We start from the raw sequence: 22,252 nt of genomic DNA, 5'->3' as shown, positions 1-22,252 counted from the left end.
GTTTTTATATGGAGTTATTCTGTGGCTTCACTTTAAGTGGCATCTCTATGGGATGCTGTGGATGCAATATAGCTCTTACTCTGTAGAAGAAGCAACATCACTGCAGTTTTGAAATGCTCAATCATGAAATATTCATATGGCCTAAAAATAACCCATTATGTCATTCTCTTGACAGGGAACTTTGTCTGAGGCGATATAAAAAAGGAAATAAATTACGTTTTTGATACTCTTAATTGATATGAAGTACTATGGAAGGCTTTTAGAAAGATTTCCTAGAGACATTTACAATGATGAATCTGATATTTGTTAATAAAGAAACGCATCCTGTTTGAAGATATATTAGGGTTTATCGTTGGATGAGCTGTAGCCTTCATGCTGGAGCTAATGAGGCAACACTTGGAGAATACTGAATCTGCCATTGTTACTGACTGACCATTTAAGCCTGTTGTTTTGGTTGACCTTTTAATTCTCACACTGGAAAGGAGAAATGCTCTAAACACACTGACACTACTGTAAGTTCTGCCACCATGTCACTTTGTGGTATATCCAACTTGTTTAGCTAACTTGGGAAACAAAACACTTTTCTGTGACCAGAGCCTTCCACATCCACAATGGCCCACTGAGGGTAGTTCACATTCTGAAACCCAACGTGACCTCAAATGAGAATGACCCCGGTGGTGCTTCCTGCTGGACTGCTCTCTCATCTTTGTGTTTGTGCGCACCTGTGTGTGTGCGTGTGTAGAGGGAATCAATTAATGCAAATTCACAGTGGTGGACTCAGGCTATCTGAGGGGCAGGGGTGAAAAAAATAAAGGTCTAGCACAGGGGTGTTGTACAGTTCAGGGAAATAGGTTTGATATCAGCTTAGTCAAGGACATCAATAGTAAATGCAAGGGCAAATTTTCTTTGCAATAATTTGCATGCAAAAAAAAAAAAACTAACCCTACACCCCCCCCCCCCCCCCCCCCCCGGTCCATGACTGCAAAGTCACATGATTCTAGCGAACAAAAAAAAAGTATTTTTGCCCTATGATGGTATTGTGTGGCGTAAGTGATCGGCATGCACATGAAGTCATTAAAGTGGAACCTGCTTGTCTTGTGCTGAACAAAGACCCCCATTCAAAGGGCCATTACATGAGGAGGCTACAGCCTTAAAGGCTCCCCCCTCGCCACGGCATTTCCCCCCAATTACCCCATGGTGCTTGCAGTGGCTGGGGCTAGATAGAAATAAGTAGACCCAATAACAAGGAATTGTGTTTATGTATCATAGGAACATTTTGATTGTGTATCTTGCTTTGCAATGTATTAAATATATTTATTTAACTTTTGAAGTTTTAGTTTTACTTTACAGAAATGTAGGCCCTATCCCTGACCCAGCATATGAGCTAGTAACCTACTTTAGGTCAGATGGTGTTAAATACAAAGTACTTAGATTTTAGCATCTAATGCAGCCTCTGTAATGAGAAGTAGGCCAAGCCTTTGTGTTTAAATCCTTCTCTGTAGAGAAACCCATGTGATGATTTAGTTCATATGTTAAAACAATGACCGGAAAGCTTGAGGTATATGTAGAGAAAGTTACTTCTGAAAATGACCCTCAAGTTAATTGAAGCCAGTGCTTCATCATGCCTTGCAAATTAGCTTTGAGGTATGGCATGATGAGTTTCATAGATCTGCTAGGTTGCATTGAGCAGGCTAGTCTTCATAGTTTTACACATGTAGTGGAATAATACACATTACACTTGGCTGTGTACTAAAGTACAGTTACTCAAAGTATAATGTTGGAGAAGCACCTTGTATGGATGATGTTTGGAAGGAACACTGAGTGGCGTACTACAGTGTATAGGTGCCATACTCTTGAGGAATGTGGCAAATGGAATGTGTGTCGCAGAGTTTTAATACTCTTGTCTATGATCTCCTCATTACCAGAGGCTGTTTTCTGATCCTTTTAGTCTCAGAGACCTTCTCAGCCAAGGTGCTGCAGGATGACCACCCGCTCTGCTGCATACATAGTATATAGAGCAAGAATCATGACGGAAAAGGAAATGGGTTAGGTGTGTGTGTGTGTGTGTTTCGAAACAGCTTTGACAGTAGCTGCAGTGGGCCCACATACAGTGGCCCACACACAGGACAGGTCCAACGCTCATCTCCTGGCATGTGCTCCTCTGTGTTTGTACAATGCAGGCCCTTTGATGGGGAGGGCAATAGTTTAGGTTGAATAGTTGGCATTGCTGTCATAGTGTCATATTTTTGACCCGAAACACCCCCACAGTTTGTAGGACTTGATCGTTTTTACCCTTATAAACAAGAATATGTTTGACCAATATGGCCAAAATAATAGTTGAATAAATTGAATGAATTATTTGTTGGATTATATAGTATGAAGTACAGAACATTATGCCGATCCTGCTTGCTGTTTTCTTGGTTTTGGCCTTTGGGAATTCTTCAGCCCAGGGCTGTATAGTGTCAATGGGTGAGGCAAGAGGGGAGGATAAGTGGAGATTTTTGGTTTACTGACAAGAAGCAGATCGTAGTGCAATTTCTTTGTGATAAGGTTTAGGCCCTACTACAGTTCATAGTTCCTCCCCCGTAGATTAGCTCATACTGACTCACACACCTAGCCTAGCTACTGGACTTTAAGGCCTAGTTTCCCAGACATGGATAAAGCCTCATCCTGAAGTAAGAGAAAAATTGAATGAAGTTCTCCACTGAAAATGTTTTTAGGCTAGGACTAGGCTTAATACATGTATGGGAAACAAGGCCTACATTTATACCCTATTCTCTCTAATCAATAAATTCAATTGGAAGTATCTGGACATTGCAAAGATGCATGCATGTTGAATCATTGGCACCCATGTATTATAAGTAATACAAATAAAAAAACTTGTACTTGTAAACAGGTCAGCATTTAAAAAGTTCTGCCGTGCAGCTTCTCTGCTGATTGTTTAGTACTCTCAATCAGGCTACTGAAACCATTAGCGTCATTAGATTCTCTTTTTAGCGTCTGTTCACCTCAAACTGTCTGCATCTCTTATCCTCCCCAGACTGACAGACTGCCTGATGGACTAACAGATGTACTGACTCACTGATTGACTGAGTGTTAAGACAAATGTCTTCATCTTGGATCGAATTTTTGTAGATTTGTTAGTTTATCCCAGCTAATAGTTAAATTGCTCTTTGGTTGTTCTATGTGCTTTCCTACACCTATACTTCTGCTCTTTATCTGCAAGTGTACTGAACTAGAAAGTTCCATGTGTTATGTCAGGTGGGTCTCGTGTGAGTGTGGAAAGCTACCCTAAAATTGGGGGTCTTGAGGGGAAACTGCACTGCAAGGACCTTTTTGAACCCAAGTAACTGTATATTGGATGTTGTAGGCTAACTGTTGAAGCTAGGTGATGATCTCAGTAACTTTTCGTTTTCAAGAATAAGTTAAGGCTATGGGAAAAAAACAACCTTGATACTTGACAAACTAATCAGGACAAACAAGCCTCATAACTGTCACAAGAACTGCAACTCTTTCTCAGTCCTCACAACTGTCTTCCATATCCAGGTTGTACAGGTACAAGTCCATACTTTCACACAAGTGAATCTTACACCATTGTTGCCAGTGCAGGCCTTACCATATTTATCCACCCACCAGGGCACCACCCTTCTCCGATTTCAAAGTGTGACTGTCTGCTCCAGCCAGCCAGTCAGCCAATCAACCATCAGCCCCCATCCTCGTCTGACAGGCTCAAGATAATGCTAAACATTGCCCAGTAATTGGAGGTCACGTTTCAATTTAATGCGTTAAGAAGATGTGCTTACCTTGTGCTTAGCACTCATTCCCGGGGTTTGACGTTTACACTTTGTGTAGTAATTACTGCTATAACTGTACTGTAGATACCACTTAAGACATATGCATGATGTCATGTTGATGTTTAGCAACATTCAACATGACATCATGTAGACCTATTAATTCTCAAACAATATATGTTCAGTTTGCTTTGTTTCTTGGACCTTTCTAAATGCATTGCGTTCTGTCCAGCAAGAGAAATTACTTCAAAAAGGCCATTTCCTTTTGATGTTCAAATCAAATAGAAAAAACATGAATCAATCTCAGTAGATAATCAAATGCTGGACCCTGGCATTGTTCCATGTACATGAAATACCCCAGACCTTTTGAATGCCGGTCAAGCCTAAATTCCAGTTCCAAATCAGATTTTCAGGACAGAAGTGAATTACTGGTCTAGTCCTTGAAATTGAGAACAACCAAGGGACTAATGTCGGCACATACTCCAGGCGGCACTGGAGGCATCACTGGATCTTGGGGTCAGATGGCTGAGCGGTTAGGGAATCGGCCTATTAATCAGAAGGTTGCCAGTTCGATTCCCGGCCGTGAAAAATGACGTTGCGTCCTTGGGCAAGGCACTTCACCCTACTTGCCTCGGGGGGAATGTCCCTGTACTTGCTATAAGTCGCTCTGGATAAGAGCGTCTGCTAAATGACTAAATGTAAATCCTAATGTGAAGACCTGTTGGGTCTTCTGTTGGGTATCACTCAAACCTCAAGCCAGGGGTCTTGGGATAGAAAACAAATCAGATTTTGTAGACTCTTTGGTTGATTGGTTTTAACTCACTTAATTGTAATCTTCAGTTTCATTCTGTCCCAAATATTGTCTTTGTTAACTCCCTAGAAGAACCATTTTAAAACAATTAATTTTTGAATCAAGTCCGGCAGAGGCAAATGGTGTTGCCTTTGATTACATAGACAGTCCTCCCACTGTGTCATTATATAATGCTTCTCAATAGAATCATCCAGCAGCTAATTTGATCATCTTCAACAGAATTAATTGACCATGATGATTGGGGTTTACATCTAACAGTATTCATTCCCTCAGGTATAAAACTTACTGAGTATCTTTAAACGTGCTAGACTTGGTCATGACCGTTTCTGTCTGAAGAGTCATGAGCCATTTTTTTTGCTGCTCTTTACTGGAGGGTTTTTGTCAGTTTCTGTCTCTGGCACACTGATTTGGGAGCACCAACAGCAGCCATCAAACAGCATATCAGCAGTCAGCTATGAAAGAGATGAGGAGGGCGATCGTTTGGTGCTTGTCTTGCCTTGTGTGTGTGTGTGTGTGTGTGTATGGCTGTGAATGTGAATAGTATGACTGTATCTCTCCGCAATATCTCTGCCAACAAGTGGGTTTGGAAGCAGCCTGCTGGCCAGTAGTGCCCTCCCTCCCTCCTTCTGGTAGCTGCCTTGCCCCCAGGCCAGAGGTATCTGTGTGGGACCGTTTGGCCTCATGGCCACTTTTCTGAGGGGTAAATGGATTGTGCATAATCCAGTTCATTGGCATCTTCTAGCTTCCCAGTGTCTCCTCCTGCTTCCTTATTTCTTTTCTCTGTATCCCCCTCCCCAACTTTGCAAAACATTGCTCCTCCTTGATATTTTTTCTTGTAACATGTTTATTCGTTTTTTTCTTTTTTTGGCACCTTTTTATTTGTATAATAAAGCTTAGTATTGTTTGCTTGTTTTTGTTAAGATCTGGAGTTAAATGGAAGTGTTTTATGAATAGGGTTGTCTTGTTGCACTCATTATTGAACATACATGAATACAAGCACACTTTGACATAAATTGTAGGCAATTAAAGAAATTAGTGGAAACCTAGTGGGAGAGTGATTTAAGAGAAATGGGGATGAATTACAACAAATAGAAAGATGAGTCAACAAAATAGGAATTACCAGAATGTGACTGTCAAGCAGTGAACTCCTGACAGTAAGTGACAGACAGAGGCAGACATGTGGCAACCTGGTAGAGGGTGAGATAGAATGCCTGGTAGATCTGTGGTAAGTGTTCTACTTCCCCTGGTTTCTGACGGGTGTTTGTAGACCCACGTAGACTACGGCTTCTGCCATGCCGGAGCTTGGGAATAGATCCTGGAAGTTCTCAAGGAAAGCTCACATTCTGATGGACCCATGGACCCTCTGCCAGTTTGTCAATCCATAATGTTTCTTTACTAGAACCCGCCACTTTACAGGACACCTATGGCTTATCTCTGGCATTTGCAAGCACTATTTGTATGTAGAAATGCTTTCTTTGACAGTGTATCTGCCTGTTGAAGTTCATACTCTCAAACTTGTGTGTATAGTCTGTATCTAATTACAGATACAGGAAATTGAGAGCGCCATGTTTGCTATGATTTCTAATCTGAGAAAACAGCAACTCCATTGCACAATTTTCTAGAGTCTTCAAAAGTAGAAACGTCTTCAACCTTCTTGGAGACATTCCGGACAATAGACCTCCTGGAAAGGTTTTTGGACATTGACTCCTTACAATGTGCAGAAAGTGAAAACCAGACTCACCAACAAGGACACACTGTTGTTATGGAGAAGCCCCCTGAGTCACTCTTCCTGTTTCGCCCATGCCGGGGTCATTGTCCTGGGTGTGGATGCAGGAAGAGGGCTTTGCCATGGCGACCATGGAGGAGTGGTCTTGTTTACGCTCTGTCTCCCCAGCATTCTATTTTATGTTAACTTTCGCTAGCGTTATTAATAGCATTTCCTTTCTGGAACCTTTACTGGACTGATGATGGGGCTGGGGGTTTTGTGTGGTTGAAGTGCACCAAAATTTCTTTTGTGCATTAAAAGAATGTTCCCCCTCTACCAACACAGAACATGGTCACACCTCATTAAATATTGATGGTGCCTAATGATTGTGCCCTTTTATTTCATTTAATGCTTTCTGCTTTTATTGTTCAAAATATTTTCATTCATGTTATCACCTTTGGTGTTCATCTCAAAGAGCTTTATCCACAGTAGCCTAGCCTTGATGTTCTACAATTTACAAGGTTGTGAAAATTAGTGGTTGCGGTTTCTTTCTGCCTTCATATTTGACAGTAGGCTTTTTTTAAACAAGCACAAACACTAAGTTCTTATGCTTTACCTTTTTAACTTCCCAAAGACACCTTTGTCTGGTTGCATAAATTGGAAATTACCCTTATCCACTCTCCTATGTCTAAATGGGTCAGACCTTTTTTCCTGAACTCAGTTCAGTCTTGACAGAATCATCTTGTTCATGAGTTAGACATCAGATTGATATTGGTTAGACATGGCACAGATTGCTTTTTTCTTGAGTTGAATGCACAGTGATTTAGTGCAACTTGCTTCTATAGAATTGGCCTACCTTTTATGTCCTTGGATGGGTCCAGTGCACTGTGTAATTTACATCCTTCACCACAGTCTCCTCGTACCCTCGTGGAGCTACAACAATAATAGCTTGTGCATGGCTGGAACGAGGATCTTAATTTAGCAATGACACATGGAACTGTCAACCTGGCCTTCAAAACAAGGTCCCAGTCCTCTCAACAAGACCCATATTTTTTTGCCAGTGCTTATCCACACAGTTGTTCCACCTGTTCCACCTTTAGCGCAAAGGCTAGCATGTTCCTATTATAGAAAGAATGTAGAGGGATCTAATATAGCCCTTGTGTTTCAGTCAGACTTCCATCAGACATGATTATCTCCACAGTGTGTGCAGATGGGGATAGGAGAACTAATCTTTAGTTACATTGAGGACATTCAGGCTGATTTGACCTTCTGCCAGCACTGAAGAGGTGTCAATTGTGACCACATGCTACTGTAGCTGTGTTGGCAGTGTTAGTGGTGCACTGTTAAGTTGGTACGGTCTGCTTGACTCCCGTGGAGCTTAAGATAGTCATGATAACTGGGGTCCCCTCATTTGACCCATTCAATGTTGGTTGATAGGGACTCCCTGAAGCCTGTGTAGTGCCAACAATCTCATCCTGTTTTACAACATGGATATAACCTGTGGGCCAGATTTAAAAAATCCAAAGGAGTTGTTTTTTGTTTTAAATCTCTGAAAATCTGTCTGTCCTGACTTGGAAATTGTAACTGTCTTGCTCTTGGCTTGGAAGCGGTGGGTCTGGAGTGACATCCTCTCACTGACCCTGGCCTACTGACTAAGGTGTTTACAGCCACGTTGGTTCGCCTGGACACAAACAGCATTGCCTTAAAAAGCTTGTGTGGCCTAAGCTCCTTCAGTGAATCAAACTGATTTTTATCAAACTGCAAGTTTGTTTTTGACTCTTGCTCTTTTTTCTCACATAATTGCCAACTGATATCGAGCTAAACCTGTTTTGAAGAAAGATTGTTTCTGTTGAAGCTTGAGTTCTAGCCAGGCTTATGATATAGCCTAATGAAATCTTGTGGAGTCCACATGTTGTTTTGCAAAACAGATGGCGTACATATTCCTATCATGCAATTAATTACTCCAGCCTTGCTGTTGATGTGCTTCAATAATGTCATAGGCTTCTTGTACTGTATATTTTAGTGTAGGATCTACTTTTCAGGTCACTGAGGGCTGGGCTTATTGAAAGCAAACCTATCAATCTAACTTTCAAGCCTAACTTTCGAATCTACATTTTCCCTGGATGCAAGATGATGTAAACATTTAATTAACTTAAATAAACACATACTTGTGTGTATCCTGCCATTTCAAAAGTATTTTTAAGATGTCTAACTGCCAGACTAGTGTTTTATTGGATTGGCACTGTACTTCAAAGGCAGATTAAGTGCACGTTGTTGAATTTCTATTTTTTTTTTTTTTTTAGTTGCCGATATACATACATCTGCAGTATATAGCCTAGGCGATCAGTGCTCACTTTCTCGAGACTTGTCACATTTGCTAGGATTCACCAATATCAGCATTGTTTCAAATTTCTGTTGCAATTTGCAAGTCACAGACTATACTCTATGAGCTAAATGTGGCCCCTGTTCAGGATGTTTGAAAGACTACCATTTTCTTCACATGTGGGCTAAAGTGTAGCACCACCATCAACAAGCATTTTGCAGCAATCCTGTGCAAAGTATTACTTGTCAAAGTAATAGTCATACCGATAGGGCCACACAGGGGGCAGTTACCTAAACGGGACATGGTGCCCGTTGCCTCACATCATTTTCCTGGGTGTAGCCCACAAAGGTCTTTTCACAAGCAGCCATTACAGATCTAACTGTACTCTCTGCCACGGAAGGGGTGTATTTGTTGTGCAAATAGAGCAACTATATGTTGAACCACCAGTGTAGGGGAGGAAGATGGGGAGCGTTAGGAGTTGGAAGGTATAGTATAGACTAAGGAAAGAAGGAGACCTTAGTGAAAAATCCTTGAGCAAAAGAAAGATTGTGAGAATGTGAAAAGGGTGGAGAGAAGCCAAGGTGTATGGACCCAGAGCAGAACACAGACAAGGGCTTGAGTGATGTCCTCCTCCGTCTGCGCAGGTCTGTGGTAGAGTTTGATGGGCCACGGATTGACTGTGGGTAGGCTCTGGAATCTCTCCCTCTCTGTCTCTTGTGCTCCCTCTCTCCCTCTCTGTCTCTTGTGCTCCCTCTCTCCTGCTTTCTCTTATTCACGATAGCTTTTGCCCTCTCACTGGCTCTTTCTCTCACTCTCTGCCTTTTTCTTCTGTTGTGTTAACTCTACCGTTGGTCCAATTTCAGAAAACCAGCGTCCTAACTCCCTCTCCCTAGGTCCGCTTTGCCTCCCAAGGCAGCTATGAAGTTATCCTAGGCAGACAAACAAATACTGTGTGCACCAACCACCACTTCCATGTCATTACTCCAAAGACTGACCAGTGAAGAAACAGATACAGTTACAGGATACAGGAATAGGGATGAGTAACTAGGTCCCCCATATCCTTATGGATCTCTTACAGAACAAATATCATTGTCTATTTTGCAATGTTTAATTGAGCAAAGTAGACGGACACTCTGTCAAACTTCCACAGTTAAGCTCTACCAACTGACTAGAGCGCTCCCTATAAGAAACATCCTCCACAAACTCTGAAACATGACTGTTAGTTTCCTGCTTTCTTCCCTCTTTGAAGCTCAGAGCAGACGGTGTTACTGTACCATAAGCTGCATTCCTGCGTACTCATGTTTACATTTGTTTAGAAATAATTATGTCTAATTTGCATATGTTCCTGGATATTTTGTATGTTGGAGACTGACACGTCTGTTTCATTTCTGGCAGTAAAGGGGAGGCCACATGGTCAATTTGCAAGTCAAATCATTCTCAAAGATGAAATTATACCTTGAAAGAAATGTTGGCTTTGCAGTGTCAACAACTTAAAAATGTCTGACTGACTATTCTAGAGGGCTCCAAGCACACACCTTCTACCTCATTGAACACTTATAACTTAGGTAGCAGAATAATAAATGGTTACCTGTGCTTCTGTCTCCCTCTTTCTCTCTGTGCCCTCTCCCTCCAAACTATGTCTCACTCCCTCCCTACAAGCCTCCCTACAAGCCTCCTATCCCATGACCTTCTCCACCCAAAGCGGCCAAGATATTCAGTGTCTACGATGCAGGCTTGCTTTTGAATGAACTTTAGTTATGCAAGTCAAGTTAGTCACTAGCTCCCATTTTCATGTAGGCCCCCAAACAATACGAGACAGGACAGGATGTCACATTTTTCTATGCGTCTTTTTCAAAGAATCCTACTTCCTCTAACAACAGTTAATGGAAAATCAAAATAATTCAGTCTTAGATTACAGTCTAGTGGGTTCCTCTCCCTCAAGTGTTCCTTTCCTTTTTATGTGCTGCAGTAATGTCTTTTATGTCCAAAGTGCAATTTCCTCTCAGACTTGCGCTGTAATTGTTTGAGACCTGTTTCTGAGAGGCAGCGGAGCCTAGCATTGCATTGCCACAGAGCCATTAGCCATCCACAGACACACACTCACACAAAAGCACGTTTGGGCATTACGGCATATTTGGATGCAAACACAAACGACTGTAATCTATCAAAATAACAAACTATGACATTTGGAACTGTTTGGGTCCAGTTTGTGGGTCAAAGACTCCTCTGAAAGCGGATCAAATTTGATCCGTCAAGAAGCTCAATCATGTAATTCACCCCCCCCCCCCCCCCATTTGCTTCTCTTGTGTCAACATCCAGTGATATTTTTGAGGTATTTTTCAATATTTTCCATCTGCATGTCTGTTTTAAGATTTTTCTCCAAACTGAAGTAACCACAAATCTTACATCAAACTACCTGGATGTGCACTCAAAGAGAAAGGTCAATTCCTGGAGTCCACTTTATCCAACCAGACCAGATTACCTGAACATAAATCTTAACCTTGACCCCATTACCAATTGTCTTAACCCCCTAAGCAACTTACTCCTATATACTTTTGGCATTTATTTGAAATATGAAGTACATCCAACTAGGAGATGGTAATGGCAGAATACATTGCTAGAATAGTTTTATTGAATTGACTCTTAAGTGATTACAAGATGTTGTTCACCATTGATGGGAAGGGAAGGAAAGGCCATGTTCCCACATAACTGATCAGATTACCCTATAGTGTATCTTAAAAGGTGAGGAAACCAAATCTGTGCCTGGATCAGCACTTAGAGGGACAAGGAGAGGTCAGTGGGCGTACTCTCTCTCTCTCGCTCTTTTTCCTCTCTCTTTCCAGCTCTTTTTCTTTCTCAATCTCTCCCTCCCCCACCCTTGCGTTCTCTGCTCTCTCTCTCTCTCTCTCTCTCTCTCTCTCTCTCTCTCTCTCTCTCTCTCTCTCTCTCTCTCTCTCTCTCTCTCTCTCTCTCTCTCTCTCTCTCTCTCTCTCTCTCTCTCTCTCTCTCTCTCTCTCTCTCTCTCTCTCTCTCTCTCTCTCTCTCTCTCTCTCCCACCGTGTTCAGTCAGTGTGTCGTGTCACTTCCTTCGGGGCACTAACCCCATAGCTTATCTTCACCACGAGACCTTTTCTCCTTGTATGAACGAAATCACACACACAGAGACACACACACACTCCTTAGACGGGATGACCTCATGCCTCAAACATTCACTCATTTTCTCTCTCTCTCTCTCTCTCTCTCTCTCTCTCTCTCTCTCTCTCTCTCTCTCTCTCTCTCTCTCTCTCTCTCTCTCTCTCTCTCTCTCTCTGTCTGTCTGTCTGTCTGTCTGTCTGTCTGTCTGTCTGTCTGTCTGTCTGTGTGTGTGTGTGTGTGTGTGCAAGGACACCTCGCAAAGCAAGTAGCAAGATTGTCAAGTTTGTTTGCCATTCCGAGTAGATCATGGCTTCAGAATGTGATACAACAATGATCAGGTCTGTCCTTGGTCGGAAGGGCGTGCTAGACATGGTTAGGCTTAGTTCTGACACTTTGTCCATCCATGATGGCATTAAGACACTGCTGGGTGTACTTTTGTTCTTTAAAGCTTAAAGAACATATTACAGTATTTTGAGTAATGTCCTTGCATGGAGAAATACCAGGACGATAATCCCTTCGCCTAGTTGGTTTGCAAAGAATTTGCAAATAAATTCTACTGGATGTTGAAAGTTAATGTGGGCGACTGATGGACACACTTGACAAGTGATCTCAAGTCTTTGCTAAACTTATTTTGATGTTCATAATTCCCCATCTCATTCAGTAGAAAGAACAATTATGATAGGCCAAGTGATTGCCAGGGGCCTCTTATTTCCCAGGGGAAACCATTAGCTGATTGTCCCAATGTGGTAAACAGAGGGGCCAGCATGGCCTAGCCACATGCAGCACAACCTTAAATCTCCCCCTATCCTTTAAGCAGTGCATTGACCATCTGCCCTGTTGTCCACCGAGCCCAATCCTCGCCAGTCAGCCTACTAATACCATAGTGTGTGTGTGTGTGTGTCTGATCCACCGTTATGCAATTTAGTGAAGAAGACTGTGTGAAGAGAGATTGCTGATATGAGTAGGCCTTTGTGTGTTTGTGTGTTTATGTTTACACAACATGACTAATGTCAGTTGGCAACATGGTTACATTGGCCTTAAACATGGTGGGGGGTGGGTAATATTTGCTCCCTGGAAATGGGCATGAAGGCGCAAAGCATTGAATTTGGACCCAGCCAGAACCTGCTGCACTACACTTTGCACACCTTTAAGCTGTATTCCATTTCCTGTTTTTCAAAGCTGCCTGGTTTCTGAGTTAAAGTACCATGAAGGCTACATGTATTTGTACTAGGTTAGAAAATAATAGTAAAAGCTTTGTTTAAAACAACAACATTAATATCACAGTCAATTTGATAGATTGGTGTTTATAGAACCCCTTTAAAGAAACTACGGACTTCACATGAATTTGTTAAAATTACTACATTGAAAATCCCCCTTTTTACCCCTTGTACACAAAGTTATAGTCCACCTATGAAAGGCAAGTTGTGGATTTTGTCTGGGAAATGCCACTATTGACAACTTGTGCTCTATACAATAGAGGTCTCAGTTGGCTTGAACAGACACAGAAACCTGTTTTTGTAAGATCCACCTGAATGACATGGCCCCAGTCCAACAGATGTTTGTGTGAATTGGAGAGAGAATGCAACTGATATGTTTTTGACCCATTTGATTCAGTCATATCAGAATATATTGTACAAAACTTTGCATTCTTTATCCCCAGTAACAATATTTTGTGAGAGTTTAAGCACGTTTCTTAACAAATAGTTACATTTCAAATTACATTCATGCAAGTGACATTTTGAAGACAGCAAGACAGAAGCTTTTTTGTCACCAGCTCCCTAATAATCTCTGCGGCAAACACTGACCCCGTGATGGCCCTCTGCTGTGTATTAAGAGGGGGCTTGTGAATAGTGTGATTGTGTATTCAGGATGGCAGCTGCTGGCCTTGGCGTTGGGATGAGTTGCTGTGCAGTGTAATGCGGATGGTAATCCCATAGATCCAGATGAATTATCCCCTTTTATATTATCTTTCCTCTTTATGAGTGTGCATGCGGGGGCCTCTGACATAATAATTTGGTGCTTTCAAAGATTATGTATCAGGCACACTGTCACTTTGTGCAAAATTTCTATAAATATGTTGTCCCATGAAGTTGTATTTGTGTTTCAGCTTAGATAGATGATTAGGTTGTGTCGTGAATAGTGGTTGTTTGTTCAAGGAATACTCAAGCCAAGATGAATCATCTTATGCATTGGTCTCTTAACAGTATCATTCTCTCTCTGCAGTGATGTCTTGATGCGGTCATTCGTTCAGCCCAGCGAAGGACGTGCGAGTGCCAGGTGCTGCTAATGGGAACTCCTGCTTCGCCATGAGTGCTCGTGATGGCGGCGGCGGCGGAATTGGCGGCGTGGGTACCCTTGGCAGGAGACGGCGCTTCGAGGACTCGGAGTTCACCGTGCGCATCTACCCAGGCACCTTGGCGGAGGGCACCATTTACTGCCCTGTCAGCGCCCGCAAGACCACCACGGCAGCCGAGGCCATCGAGCGCGTCATCGAGCGTCTCCGCCTGGACCGCACCAAATGCTATGTGCTCGCCGAGGTGAAAGAATTTGGCGGCGAGGAATGGATCCTCAACCCTACCGACTGTCCCGTCCAGCGCATGATGCTCTGGCCCCGCGTAGCGCTGGAGCAACGCTCCTTTTCGGGCGGTGAGGACTATCGCTTCCTGTTACGCCAGAAGAACCTGGACGGCTCCATCCACTACGGCGGCAGCCTCCAGATGTGGCTGCGGGTGACGGAGGAGCGCCGCTGCATGGTGGAGCGTGGCCTGCTACCCCAACCGGAACCGCAAGGTGACCACGCCGACCTTTGCCGCCTGCCGGAGCTCAACGAGCGTTCGCTGCTGGACAACCTGCGCTCGCGCTTTCGCCAGGAGAAGATCTACACCTACGTGGGGAGCATCCTCATCGTCATCAACCCTTTCCAGTTCCTGCCCATCTACAATCCTAAATATGTCAAGATGTACGACAACCATGCACTGGGAGAGATGGAACCACACATTTACGCGGTGGCGGACGTAGCATACCACGCTATGCTTCAGAGACGAAGCAACCAGTGCATCGTAATATCAGGCGAAAGTGGGTCTGGAAAGACCCAGAGCACCAACTTCCTGATTCATCACCTGACCGCCCTTAGCCAGAAAGGATTCGCTAGCGGCGTGGAGCAGATCATTCTCGGAGCAGGACCTGTTCTGGAGGTAAGGATATTGGTTTTGTGGAAGGAATTATTCTAGGAAAGCTAGAGTATTTAGGTATTGTATTTTGGAGGCAAGTGTGTAGCAAGTGTGAATTGTGGAATAAACTGTGGAAGGGCTCCAAATTGTGTCAGTAAAGGTAGAATAATTAACATAGTAATATTGTCATTATGAGGAGACAAGATATTGCTTGGTTGTAAGTGTCTATCTTCTCTATTGGATCGGGTTGCATTTCTTACACCTTTCCCAAGGAATTTGGAAAGTTCCCTCAGATTATTTCACTGCTATCACTACAGTATGTTAAATGACTTGGCTGCTCTGTAGTCGTAAATGCAATAAATGAAGTGATGTGCTCAGTTAGATATAGACTGCTGCTACTGTGTTCAACCTGGATTGTTGTTATAGCTGGGATGAGCTGTGTTTGGACTCGGCTGTCCTGTAACATTAGTTATGCAATGGTGCTTAGCCACAGCTGCCCCCATTGAGAGCTGCAGTTGCTCCTCACAGGCCGTTATGACGGTTCGAGTTCATCTGTGCTGCGATTACAATGTACACAGAGGATCTTTTTTTCCCCTGTGTGTAACAGCTTCAGAATGGTTACAGTTGAATCCCTGTAGTGTTTTTCCCTTTGTTTTTGTAAAAACAATTGGATTGGAAAGGCAGCAATGAATTTATGTATTTGTGTAGTAGGTGCAGGACTGAGAAGGTGGCAGATAGTTTGGGATGGATGACTCACCTAGCCAGACAAGTTGTACGACGCAACGCTTGTTGTGTTTTGTTTATGTGTTGACAGTTTGTCCTTCACAGAGAGGTTGTATGAACAATAAGTTCTGTAGGTTATTTCAGGGCATTCCGTCCCCCATTTCAAAACATTCCACTCATACCGTGTGGACGAAGAGATACCTGAACTTGTCACTGGCGAGAGGACAAACATCCTGTGTTACTGTACCTCTCTTCAAGTCGACCAAAAATCTGAACATGCTTGCATAATACCCAGCAACTACAGGTACAGCATTGTAATAAGATTCTAAAACCCTTTCTGAGATTTGATAAATACTGGCACACACGTTCAGATATTACTTAATTCTCTTCTGGTCAGCTGACACAGAGCAAATTTACAGTAATGTAATCCTATCATAAAAATGAGTGAGAGCCGAATTCTTCATTTAGTCTTGATTTATTTATTTTTATTTCCGCCAATTTTATATTTTTATGGGTTGTTAAGCATTTAACTTGTCCACTTAGCTAATTAAACAGTGATGTGAAAGGGTAAAATTAGATGAGATATTTAGTTAAATCTAGACTTGAATAAAATGGCAATGGACACCTAGGCTGTGCTTTGTTCGCTGTTAACTATACTTCAACAGTTTACACTACAGTTTCATTGAACATGGGCGTGTGCAAAGCAATGCATAGCTGCATTCTTTCTGGCATTCCTGTTTGAGGAATTCAGACTGGCACCAGTCACGTTGATACCACAAGGAAGTAAACTACTGGCCTTCCAAATGTTGATTTATAATTGTTTGAATCCTAATTGAAGAGTTTTGAAATGTTTATTCCCATGCTACAAAAATGTCTTCAAAATTTGTCAGCTGTCTGAAGTGTCACATGACAAATTACTAAAGCTTCCTCCATGGAGCAGCCCATATGACATTCTTCACACCTTAACGTTTAACCATTCGGGTGCCTGTCGCAGTAGCTAATGTGTAAGCACTGTGGGGTTGATCTCTAACGGGAGAGCAGCTCCTTGAACTGTTTGCACAGTGAGATTGTGCTTCTGGATGTTGGTGATTAATGCAAGGCAGGACAGGAACTGGCTGTAAGAAGTACCATCCTAACTTCACTGATAGCAGTACAGATATTTTATGTAGCCCTGCAAGTATATTATTTGTATTGTATTGAAGAAAATTATAAACAAAAAGAAGTGGCTTAAGACTCAAATTAAGTAACTTCTTAGTGTGTATTAGATTGGAAAAATAAAACTCAAACCTCGTGATCATACTGTCCCAGTGCTATTTCAAAAAACTTGAACTTGTCCACTCCGACTGGGGTCATTGGTCTCAGGATTTGAGTTGTCAAAATGCCTTACAAAATAAATGTTTTTATTTATACAATCGGAAAGAATATGCGTACAACTTGATGTGGTGTTGATCCTCCAGTGACATGTCTTTTTGAGAATCGTAAAGACATAAATACCCCTGCCCTTTACTATTCTTTAGATGGAACTTGTAGGACTGCTGTCAAAAGTTATATAAAGTCTCTTATACCGTTCTCCCTTTTAGTGCTGTAATGGGCCACTCTCCCACTATTTAATGTAGGGCTGAAGGGTTATGTCTTTCAGATCCTAATGCTAACCAGATACCTTCATGCTAACTAGCTTTTCAAGTTCCATCCACCTCTGAGATGAGTAAGCATATTGTTCTGCTTGACAGAAGTGCCCTTATGTAAGCAAGTGGTTTGACAAGTATTTCTCTTGGTACAAACCAAGTGAGCTCATTTGCTAAAATGCATACTAAGGAATGGCCACATTGATGTATGTTTGAGTTGACAGTAATTATGTTATCTATTTTATCCAAGCTGTGAGGATGAAGGCATGTTTCTAGACTGACTATAAAGTGACATTTTTACTTGAGATAAACATAGGCTAGATAAATGCCATAGCAGTATAGTACTTTAGCATTAAAGTATTGTAAGTAAACTAAAGAAAGATTGACATGTTCCATTTTCCCACAAGTGAAATGGTTGTATGGTTGTTAGTTGGGAAGCTGGCTCACCCTGGGCTAATTCTTGTCAGATAGAGTATATGTTATTGTTTGATGGAGGATATTACTGACTGCTTTTTTGTCTGGTTGGAGTTCTGCCAAAACACTGTTTAACTGCTAGGTTCTTACAAGCCCTGTCGCTGATTAAGTAAATGAGGACGGGAAACTGCTAGCAGGTATGTCTGTAGCACAACTTAGAATAGATGTAATGTTTTTGGTGGTGTGTGGCCATCTTTTAAAGCTTGATGGAGATGACTTGACCATCTTATCTCCCATATGAATGTGTAGTGACTGTATGTTACTGTGTGTGTGGGGAACAAAACTATGTAATCATATACTGCATGTCTGTAACTAATATAGCTTACATTATTCCTGGCATTAATTGTCTCCTGATATGGAAGAACTTGTTAAACTGCATAACTATTCAACGTTTTAACTAGAGAGAGAGACAGTAACTCCTGTAAATCTTTTTAGCCTTATGTTGTTTTAAAAGTTTATTTTTAAAACTGTACTATCACTGAGCACTAATAGCCTGTAAAATCAGTCTATTGATTAGTCATAGAAGAAATTTCCTTTTTTCTCTGTACTGTATATTGGCAATAACCATATTGTACAATTACTATTTTTATTCCTACAAGAGAGGAAAGAAGGTTCGCCCTCTGTCAACTATTGACCATAACATTTCAGATCTGAGCCCTTTTCCCCTTTGAGCTCCAGTTGTCCAACACTCCCTATCAGTAATAATAGCCTAGTTCAGGAAACAGTGCATCCTCTTTCTTCGAGATAACTAACATGTTTGCCAAATGCCACATACAGCCTAATACTTTGCCCCACTCGCTATTTTTAGTCAACCTGCCACGTCCTCACAGAGAGTAGTCTTGACAGATTGATAAGTGTTGAAAATGCTCCTTGTCCAGTGTTCAGAGAAGAAGGCTGGCCCTTTTTCAGATTTTGGAGATGGGGGGCCAGATAGGAGTCTTTTTAATCTTCTCTTTTGGGAGATAGACAGTCCCTGGAGGCCGTGTAACTACCACTCATAGTTCGTATCCAGGTGTCAGCCGGTTAAAGAGCTTTTGGTTTGCAGGTGTTCACTCACATTCAGGATGAATGGGAGCCACAGTTGTGGGAGAGCTTCCAAACAGGTTTGAGACCAAAGTGTAGATTTAATTAGGCTATACTGAAGATGAGCACCATATGAAGCAAGAACGTTATTATAACAACTATTTTAACAAATGAAAATAGGTAATCAAAGATTGTAGAATATCCTGTATGGATAAAAAATGAGTTACGGCTGTCTCAATACCACACATTTACAGTTGAAGTTAGTCTTGACCCATGTACAGCTATAGAATTATCAAGAAACACCCAAAACTCACCGACTCACTTGGTCTATGCCCACACACACACACAATAATAGACACGCCACACATGTCAAACCTCTACGCATGGCTGGGTGCCTTAAATGAACCATGACACTATACATCATGAGCTATTGCTGGGCTATCACAGTAAGGTGGAGGACAAAGACTAGTCTACTAATTGTTGTCGACAACCTCTCTTGCCCAGTGTGTTTGTGTGTGCGTAGTGGGAGTTTGCCGTTAGTCCGAATCTTTCGACCAATCCTTGGTCCAAAGAAACACTCCCAGAGTGAGTCAACCCAGGTCAGCAGCTTTCATCAAAGCTCTCCTTTGGATGGTTGGAACACATGCATTCATGTTCACTTGCACACAGTCCTCAAACATGTCTTACTCTCTCTTTCTCATCCGTACATAACAGCTGCTCACTCCCACCCAAGTCCCCCTGAACTGCCATAATACTGGTATTAGTGGGTAGCAGGACCCCCCACACACACACACAAACACACTCCAACAGGGCAGGCTTAGCAAAGACGTAAGGGATTTACTGTTCACTGTAAGTGTCGTTTTACGTCCTCCTGGCCCCAAAAATAGACAAAACCCAATAAGAATTGATTGGTGTATGCCCTTAGTCAGACCTTTGTCACATGACAAGGACAGAGTTTGAACCTCCTTAGCCAGTGCGTGTCCACTCATTATAATCATGTTGGCCCAGCCAGACAATCGGCTCCAGGAAGTGAATGAGCTAATGTCCCTGAATCAATCCCCCTCTCGCCCTAATACAGAGATAATGAAAAAAATGGGAGATTATAAGATGCTTAATATTAGCTCGGCGGAAAATGTGTCCACCTGGTTCAAACGACAGACAGTGGAATAGATATAATTTGCGGAAAACAATTGCTTGAATATATTGTAGACAGTTAGTCATTCATGCTCCTCAAGGTTTCTTCTATTCTCATCTTGACACAACATAAATTATCATATTGACACAACATAAATTATCATCAATGGTTTGACATTTTTACTTTTGCTTGGTACCATACTCAGCAAGATGTGAAAGGCTGGTCACACTTGATCCTGTCATTCAATAGACCTTGAAAAAAAGAATCCTGACCTGATCATGACATAGCTTTTCAGGCCTAAACACATGGTGTTGAATTGCTACTCATATGAATAGCCTATGCCATAACCCAAATGCTTATTTTCCATCACATTTGGAAGTAGATTTTAAGGGCTTAATAGGGGTCTAACGATACACTCAGCTCACGATACAATACGTATCACGATACTGGGTGTACGATACAATACGTATCACAATATTTTGAACAACATTTTTTATGAAACTGAAATTCAATTAACAGATTTATTTCCAAAACATTTAACATTTTCAATAATTGTCTTTGTTGTCCATACAATTTAGTTAACTCAGTTCAAGCGATTTCTGTGAATGCAATGAATGCACGCATGACACACGAGCAGAGTAGGTCGCGCACTGGTAGCTCAACCAATAGGATCAAACGGATGTCATATTGTAAAAATATTACCATAACTCTACGATACATATTGTAAACATTTTGTATTGCGATATATTGTTCCACGATATATTGTCACACCTCTAGGGCTTAAGCATCATATCCAACACATTACTCTGTGTTAGCTAGCAAGTCTGTAATGAACCCACCAAACAAACACACACACCTCTTCTGAACACAATTCCCCCAAATGGAAAATGGATGCTGTGTGCTGTACGGTACCAATCTTGCCCACCCATTCCCTAGTGAAATGGGGGTCAGGTGGCTGAGCGGTTAGGGAGTCGGGCTATTAATCGGAAGGTTGTTGGTTCGATTCCCGGCCGTGCCAAATGATGTTGTGTCCTTGGGCAAGGCACTTCACCCTACTTGTCTCGGGGAGAATGTCCCTGTACTTACTGTAAGTCGCTCTGGATAAGAGCGTCTGCTAAATGACTAAATGTAATGTAATGTAAAATGTGAAATACTGGACAGACTCCTGCTGTTTCTTTTCAAGCCTCCCGTTTCCTTATCTCCTCCCCATGGTGCCAAGCAATTTTTTTCCCTCATAGACACAGCACTGGAACCTTCCAGAAGGTTTGTACCACCACACTAGCAAAAAAACGGGGAGGCCAGCATGCAGTACAGTACAAACTGTTCCTAGATTAACATGCTGAACTAACAAAAGCGCTTCTTAGACCATCACTTTATTTTGGTCTCAGTTATTGGGTAGGAACACAGGACTCAAGGTCAAAGTTCACCCCTGTATTTGACAAAACGTAAGGTCAGAGTAAATGCCTTTTGGAAGAACTTTCATGTGTTCTATTCACTCCCTCATTGGGGGGTTAAAGGGAAGGAAGCATCGGAAAAGAAAGCATCTAAAAACACCTCCCAAACATCCTGTCTCTTTGCAAGTGGGGGTTATGAATTTGGCCAAGCAGATATGCAAAATAGATTATGTACTTTTGAAAACTACATCTGATCAGCCTAAAAACATCTGAACATGGTTGTTAAAGACAGTTAATCGTCACGTAGATTGTAGCTAGTACAATAATATTCAAAAAAGAGAACTGCTGTCGGGCTGCAGTCTCTGGTCAACACCTCGCTGGCTGGTGTGTGTGTGAGGCCGGGCTTCTGTCTCAGTGCTGCACCAATTCAATAGTCCGTAGCAGATGCTGTGGCCAGTGGCAGCCTAACAATGTGTCTGTGTGGATCGCCCCAACATGCTCTTTATTTAAGCGGAGGCACGTGAGAGTCCTCAGATGCCTTGTCAGCATTACGCATGCACACATGAACGTACGCTTACACTCACACACACAAACTCAGCAACAGGCACCTGCCCTCAGAATTGACCAGCTGCGCCACTGCCCTCACTACACCTGCAGCTTTGTCACTGGAACAGATAGAAATAGAATGGGTAGAACATACTTGATTGTTTGCCATGTAGACAGCAAAACACAATGTCAACTTTTGCTCAGTGTCTAGGCCTGTTTGCAGTACACATGAATGTTGAGCCTACGTCCTATTGTGAGGGATCTAGCTCGCTAGGCTGTCTCTGGTATTGCCAGTGAGTTACACTGACTGCATGAATGGAAAAAAGGTCTATTTTGTATCTATTGTCTATGGCTTTGTTAATTGTTTTTCAGTTTGTATGACTTGTGTTCAAATCAT

The 22,252-nt window shown here is 42.1% G+C and overlaps 1 protein-coding gene across 3 annotated transcripts in view; it reads left to right on the top strand.

The window, feature by feature from the left end:
• Positions 1-22,252, top strand: part of myo9aa (myosin IXAa) — an 80,589-nt gene that overhangs the window by 1,759 nt on the left and 56,578 nt on the right. For all 3 annotated transcript variants that reach the window (XM_067248521.1, XM_067248522.1, XM_067248520.1), the window contains exon 2: positions 13,989-14,959. In XM_067248521.1, the coding sequence (XP_067104622.1) occupies positions 14,072-14,959 (888 nt within the window). In that variant the 5' untranslated portion in view covers positions 13,989-14,071. The remainder of the gene's footprint in view (positions 1-13,988; positions 14,960-22,252) is intronic.

Source organism: Osmerus mordax, chromosome 13 (genome assembly GCF_038355195.1).
Source record: "Osmerus mordax isolate fOsmMor3 chromosome 13, fOsmMor3.pri, whole genome shotgun sequence".
NCBI lineage: Eukaryota > Metazoa > Chordata > Actinopteri > Osmeriformes > Osmeridae > Osmerus > Osmerus mordax.
Note: the sequence above shows the minus strand (reverse complement) of the source record. Positions and strands in the feature narration are given on the sequence as shown.